Source organism: Colobus angolensis, unplaced genomic scaffold (assembly GCF_000951035.1).
Source record: "Colobus angolensis palliatus isolate OR3802 unplaced genomic scaffold, Cang.pa_1.0 Scaffold4, whole genome shotgun sequence".
In the NCBI taxonomy this organism is placed as follows: Eukaryota; Metazoa; Chordata; class Mammalia; order Primates; family Cercopithecidae; genus Colobus; species Colobus angolensis.
Window position 1 is genome coordinate 8287750 of NW_012117376.1, and position 6926 is coordinate 8294675.

The 6926-nt window shown below is 50.2% G+C and overlaps 1 protein-coding gene across 1 annotated transcript in view; it reads right to left on the minus strand.

Moving 5' to 3' along the window:
- Positions 1-26: 26 nt before the first annotated feature.
- The window catches only part of HDAC1 (histone deacetylase 1), a 41219-nt gene continuing 34319 nt past the window's right edge, over positions 27-6926 (minus strand). The window contains exons 4-13 of the mRNA XM_011955425.1: positions 6110-6248; positions 5510-5651; positions 4016-4108; positions 2490-2598; positions 2268-2408; positions 1588-1696; positions 1364-1494; positions 931-1083; positions 424-472; positions 27-154 (exon numbers count right to left, since the gene is read on the minus strand). Coding sequence (XP_011810815.1) covers positions 127-154; positions 424-472; positions 931-1083; positions 1364-1494; positions 1588-1696; positions 2268-2408; positions 2490-2598; positions 4016-4108; positions 5510-5651; positions 6110-6248 — 1094 coding nt within the window. The 3' untranslated portion in view covers positions 27-126. The remainder of the gene's footprint in view (positions 155-423; positions 473-930; positions 1084-1363; positions 1495-1587; positions 1697-2267; positions 2409-2489; positions 2599-4015; positions 4109-5509; positions 5652-6109; positions 6249-6926) is intronic.

Below are 6926 nucleotides of genomic sequence, written 5' to 3' on the forward strand. Positions count from 1 at the left end.
CCCTGGGGATATTTATATTTAATAAATTTTTATATAAATACACAGAGAAATAGAAAATATAAAATCTGAGGGGTTGGGGGAGAAAGGTGAGGGACTCAGCAGGAAGCCAGAGCTGGAGAGGTCTGTTCAGGCCAACTTGACCTCCTCCTTGACCCTGTGGAGAGAGCAGAGACTGGCATGAGATGACCCGGCCCAGAGCCTCGGGGCAAAAGTGCAGAGACAGTGACTTCCACAGGATCCCAGGTGACTACTGGGGGCTGGGGCTCCTAGCTCTGCCTAGAACTGCAGAGCTGGGCAGACTGGTCCCTGAAAGAGGCCTTTGTAAGCTGGACCAGCTGTCCCTGTGCCTTTCTTTAGAGTGGTGGGACAAAGGGGCTGGTGCTCCAATGCCAGGGAGATGGCTGCAGGCAGCTCCTTCCTCACCCTTTGGCTTCTGGCTTTTCCTCCTTGGTTTTCTCCTCTTCTGTGATTTCTAGAACACAAGAGTACAGGGATGGCCAAGGGCAGCACCTCTGGAAAGACCCATGAGGTCTTCATTTACCCTGAGACCCCTTCCCCAACACTACGCTCACTGGACATGAAAGAGAGAAAAGCCCATCCCTGGTCCTCCCAGTGAGCCCTGCTGAGAACAGGTTGGACCGGTTTCCCAGCCTGCTACAGCCAGAACCTGGTGGGCGGAGGCAGCCCCCTGGGAAACTGGGGTGCAGTGCTGGGAAAAGGGCTTGGGTGGTATGTGAGAGCCGTGCTTGGCCAGCAGAGGTTCATTGTTTTGTGGGCCCTGCCACTTCTGGGAGCCATTGAAAGGCTCAAGGAACTGAGGAAGAGCCCCACAAGAGCTGGCAGGGCCTGAGTCACTCCCTCCTCCCACTGCCCTACATAGATTCATCCTCTCAGGCTCAAGACCCAAGTCCCGGCTGAACCCAAACCCACCTTTCTTCTCCTCTGGGTCTTTCTCTTTTTCATCCTCTGTTTTGACTCTCTTGGCTTTTTTGAAGTTGGAAGAGTTCTTGCGGCCCCCCTCTCCCTCCTCTTCAGAATCGGAGAACTCTTCCTCACAGGCAATTCGTTTGTCGGAGGAGCAGACTGGGAGGGAGTGGGAAGCACGGGTGAGACAGCAGGCGGGTGCCGATCTAGCTCAGCATCTGCCCGGTGCTTCCCTGCAGGCCCTCCAAGAGACACCAAGGGAAAGGGAACCAGAGAAGAGGGAGGAACTCGGGCTCCCTAACCTGTTCCTACAGGCACTGGAACTGGAAACAGATTTCTCCAAGGTGGGGAGCTTGGAGAGTGTGCAGCCAGGAATGGTGGTTGGAAGTGGGAGCTGCCTACTGAGTGGAAGGCATAGGGCTCTTGGTCTAGGTCTTACTCGAGATGCGCTTGTCAGGGTCTTCTTCGTCCTCATCGCCACTCTCCTCAGGGATGGCGTCCTCAGGAATCGCCTGCATTTGGACCCCAGGTGCATGCGGCAGCATTCTAAGGTTCTCAAAGAGCCGCTGTCTGTGGCCAATGGGAGAGAGTAGCAGGGCTCTGGTCAGGGGCAAACCAAAGCCAGGAATGTTCAACCAAGGGGTGGCCGGAGGATATACTCACTTGATCTTTTCCAGGTACTCGTTCGTGTTCTGGTTAGTCATGTTGGAAGGACTGATGTGGAGCTTGAAATCTGGTCCAAAGTATTCAAAGTAGTCGTTGTATGGAAGCTCTGATTGGGGCAGGAGAGAAGACCGTTAAGAGACCTGGTCGCCGCACCCGAACCATTTGCACGTAAGCACCCTAAAGCATTTGTAGGTTTCTCTGGGCCCGTTCATCCATCTGTCAGACAGAGGAGAATGCCTCCAAGACACGGTGAGACACGGGTACCTATGGGATGTCCATCTTTTTAACATCACTCTCCTAGGTCTATACCACTGGTGTATATGTCGCTAGGAGAAGGTCCATGTTCCTGGTTTAGGACACTTGAGCCCATGCTCATTATGAACGCTCCTTCACTCACTACTCCAGTTACTCTACAGAGCAGAAATTCCAAAGCTGTAAATTACCACTGAGAACTTTGTCCAGACCAAAAGCAGGAGGGAGAGGGGACAGAGCTAAAAAGGACTGGCGAAAAAGTGATGGTTATGGTCTGCTGATCACAACAGGACAGGCAGGGGACTCAGTGACTAGTATCAGAAGAACAGTAGTCACATGACCAACAGGGAAGGGGTTATAAACTTAAGGACAGATGAGCTCCAGCTCCCACCCAGCCCAGCCAAACCTGGCCCTGCAGCTATTACCATTAGGGATTTCCGTATCCAGGGCCACAGCTGTCTCGTATGTCCAGCACCGGGCAACATTACGAATGGTGTAACCACCACCTCCCAGCATCAGCATAGGCAGGTTAAAGCTCTTGACAAATTCCACACACTTGGCATGCCCTTTGGTGGAAGAAGGGGTGCTGAGTTACAGGAGCACCAAGCAGGACCCCGCCCACCCATCCTTGTGCTACCTGGTCTCACCTTTGATGGTTAGATTGAAGCAACCTAACCGATCCCCAGACAGGGAGTCTGAGCCACACTGTAACACCACCGCGCTAGGCTGGAACATCTCCATTACTTTGGACATGACCTAAAATGATATATCCTGGTCACCACCAACCTCAAGAAAGCAATAGGAGGTTTGGGGTGGAAAGGCTGGGTGTAACACTTTCCCACCCACTCCTACCTTTCCACTCTCCCTCATGCTACGTGGGAGAGAAAAGGGAGTGCCAGGCTGAAGCTCTTGCTTCCCCACTTGGGATTTCAGTTTTCCAATTTGAAAAGTTCTCTAAGACCCTTCTAACTCTAGTAACACTGAACCTAGAATGGCCTCCCTGTCAACTCCCTATATCTCCTCTTCTATTGCCCAAGCTCTAGCGCCACTTCCTTCAGGAAGCCTTCCTGACCCTTAGCTGCATCTACCCTACTCATTCGGTTTTACAGACTTGGAGCCTTACATTACGAGCAAGCACTTTTAGTTTATCTTATTCTCACAAGCAGAGTCTAACATTACTGAGACCGAGACCACAACTCCCACTTCTGTAGCCCTTATTAAATACTAGGCACGTAGTAGGTAGTCAGGGTTTGCTGAATGACTACCTGACCTTATCAGGTTAAACAGTTTCTTATTGTTTATAAGTGAAGATTTAACTTCTCGGCATGGCATTCAAGGCTCCCTTTGAAATAGTGAGCCCAGCATATACTTCCCACCACCTCCTTCAGCATTCCTCCCATATACCACACTGGCCTACATGCTGCCACACTGGTACCTCTGCACTTCTGCTGGTGCTGTTCCTTCTACTAAATGCCACCCTTACTGCCCTCACCTCTTTCTTCACATGGGCACCTCCTCGTTTTTCAAAGTCCAGCTTAAACATCAGCATCTCTGTGAAATCATCCCCGGCTACCCTCCTGCCAGCCCAGGCAGTAGTTCGTCTTTCATTCCTCTGATCAGCCCTCAAAAACACAGGCACTAGGCCAGCCTGCCCATGGAACATGCCAGACAGCCTTTCCAGAATCTCTGGATGGGCTGACTGGTGAAGGGCTTTCCCAGACAAAGCCAGTCTGCAAAAATTGGGGTAAGTCCCTACTTCTTCAAATGTGCAGACATCAATGTAAGGCAACGAGGAACACGAAAAACCAAGGAGACATACCACTACCAAAAGAACACAATAATCTCCCAGTAGCCCAAAGAAACAGAGATACAAAAACAGTACTAATCACAGACTACCGCGTATGTGCCTGCCTTCCCCACTGTAGTCCATGAGGGCAAAGATCATGTCTAGATATATTTGTATCCAGCAGAAGACCTGACCCATAGAAGGAAACAACAAATATGGGTGTCTGTTCCCCTAACTGACCACACAACAATCCAGGGTTCAAACACTTCCATCTCCCCACCAGCTTTAGTAAGGAGAGACTCCTGAGGTATGGTGGGGGTGCTTTGCTCCCCCCGACCACCAACCAATCCCCTGTTTGTAGCCCAAAGGGTGGATAAAGCCACTTACCGGCTTGAAAATGGCCTCATAGGACTCGTCATCAATCCCGTCTCGGAGCGGGTAGTTAACAGCATAATACTTGCCTTTTCCAGCCCCGATATCCTAATTAAGAAGGACATTAAAGTAAAACTGAAGGATGAAGCTTGAAGGAAGGTCAAGGATGGGGGCTGGAGGGATAAAGGAAGATGTTCTAAGAGAGACAAGCTAGACCCATGATGTGGGCCAGGACAGAACAGGGGTATCTTGCTAGAACCATTCTCTTCACTGGCAAATCTAACTTCACTGACAAATCATCTCTGGACATAGCGTTCAGCCTACACCCTGGCTGAGAGCTGTTGATGGGACCAGAGATTGAATATCCTGCCCTATAGCACAAGATTTCTACCTTGGGACTGGGTTAGAGCTGGCTGGCAGGTGGGTCACAGAAATAACACCCATCCTTGACAACCCTTTCCACTCCAGAGGGCTCTAATGCTCACTCCTCTTCCCCCATGCTCCCTCTCTAGGGTGCTGTGGAGGGAAGGAGAGAGGTAAGAAAGTCCTTCCCAGTAACCTCAAAATAGTGAATGTGCCTATAAGTCCAGCACTCTGGGGGGCCGAGGTGGGTGAATAACTTGAGGTCAGGAGTTCAAGACCAGTCTGGCCAGCATGGCGAAACCCCATCTCTACTAAAAATACAAAAATTAGCCGGGCAGAGTGGCACACACCTATAATCCCAGCTAAATCCCAGCTATTCGGAGGCTGAGGCACAAGATCGCCTGGAGGTGGGAGGCAGAGGCTGCAGTGAGCCGAGATCATGCCACTGCACTCCAGCCTGGGTGACAGGGAGAGACTGTCTCAACAACAACAACAACAACAAAAAGTGAATGCTCGTTTATTCTAACGTTTGCCATGGCAAACAAATGAATTAGTGCCATTTTTTTACCCAAAGGTCACTGGGCGTGGCAAAGCAGCTGATTTCACCACATTCATGCTAACAGAAGCAGATGGAACAGTTCAAGGAAGTAGCTTCCAAGGATTCTTATCCTAAGGTTCATGGATGGGCTTTTCAGTAAGGGGACTTGTCTATTACCTATTCTATATCAGATGTAAAATCTCAAGTACTTTTCTGGAGAGAGAGTCCATAGTTTTCAGTCAAAAGGCAAAATGGGAAAGTGACCCAAAAACATTAAGAACACCTGAGATGTCCTTCAGAGTCCCAATTCCTACCCCCAAACTCAAGGCTTATGAGACACAAGAATAGTGTGATGCAACCCAGCTGTGGCCAAGAGGAAAGTACAGTGAGTTAGGAGACCCCTCTCCTCTCTCTGGCCCTTTATGTCCCATCATTCCCTTCCTCCAGAATAAAGAAGGGAAAGAGATCAGGGCAAGAGCTTCAGATTGGGACATGGTATTCTGAATGGCAGAAGAGGCAGGAAGCAGTTTTTAGTGGCATGAGATAGGACAGAGAAGTAGAGCTGCCAGCTGAGGGTGAGCTGGTTGGCTCCTAAAGGGCGTTCTCACCCGCAGGTCCCCAGTTCCTGGGAAGTACTCTCCATACTTATGAAAGGACACAGTCATGACCCGGTCTGTGGTATAGAAGGCCTCTTCCACGCCGTCGCCATGGTGAATATCAATGTCAATATACAGCACCCTCTGGTGATACCTAGGGTCAGAAGGCGGTCAGGGGTCTGGGGGCTCTCTGGGGATGGGATGCACCAAGGGCGCCAGGTCCCAGCTTACCGGGCTGGCTGCCTCCCTCAGGTATCTCTAAGCACCAGAGACGTGGAAACTGGCTGAAGGAAGGTGGAAGAGCGGCCAGGTGTCTCCAGAGGCCTGACCAAGCCGACCAAGTCCGATCTTCCTACTCTACAGCCAGGGTCAACTCCAGCCACACAAGGACACTCTGGAGGCAGGATCTGAGCAGCACCTGCCCCTGATCATGCCGTGGCTCAGTTCAAACCAAGACCCCATCAAGGAGATGATGGCCAGAGACACTCACCGAGCACATCCTAGCCAGTACATCGGTAGGAAAAGCAAACTAGGGAGGCAAGCCCAGGGGGAAGGGGAAATGGGAACCTGGCCTAAGGTGCTCTTCCAAGAGACAAGGCCAGGCAGGCATACTTTAGCAGTTCCAGGATGGCCAAGACGATATCATTGACGTAACAGAAGCCAGATGCCTCAGACTTCTTTGCATGGTGCAGGCCCCCAGCCCAATTCACAGCGATGTCCGTCTGCTGCTTATTAAGTTTCACAGCACTTGCTGGGCATGGGAAGAGAGAACATAAGCTCGTTACTAAGCCACTCTCCCCTTCTTCCAAGAAGCCCAGGGAACCAAGTGAGAGGTTAAGATCTGCCTATTCAACAGCTGTATTGTACAATTCATAGATTAGTCCCCTCCCTCCCACCCTACTCCAGCAGGAAATAAACATGATACTGGCTACTCTTAAAATACTATTTTCCCAACTGAGGGTAGTAACCCCTTAGCAGGCCTTAAAATTGATTTAGTGCATCATTATTAGTATAAATATATATTTAATGAAATATCATAAAAAACAATCAGAATAACAGTAAAGGTAACTGCTCTTTTGTAAAACTCTGGCTTCAGAGTGAGTGAGTGTGTGCATGCATATGTGTTATATGTATCCTGGATTGCATGTGTAAATTTATTTCTTACTATGGCTCATGGTCAAGGAACTTTGAAAAAATACCAAAGATAGGCTACGTGCGGTGGCTCACGCCTGTAATCCCAGAACTTTGGAAGGCCGAGGTGGGAAGATCACCTGAGGTCAAGAGTTCAAGACCAGCCTGGCCAACATGGTGAAACCCTGTCTCTACTAAAAATACAAAAAAAAATTAGCCGGGCGTGGTGGTACACATCTGTAGTCCCAGCTACTTGGGGAGGCTGAGGCAGGAGAATCGCTTGAACCCAGGAAGCGGA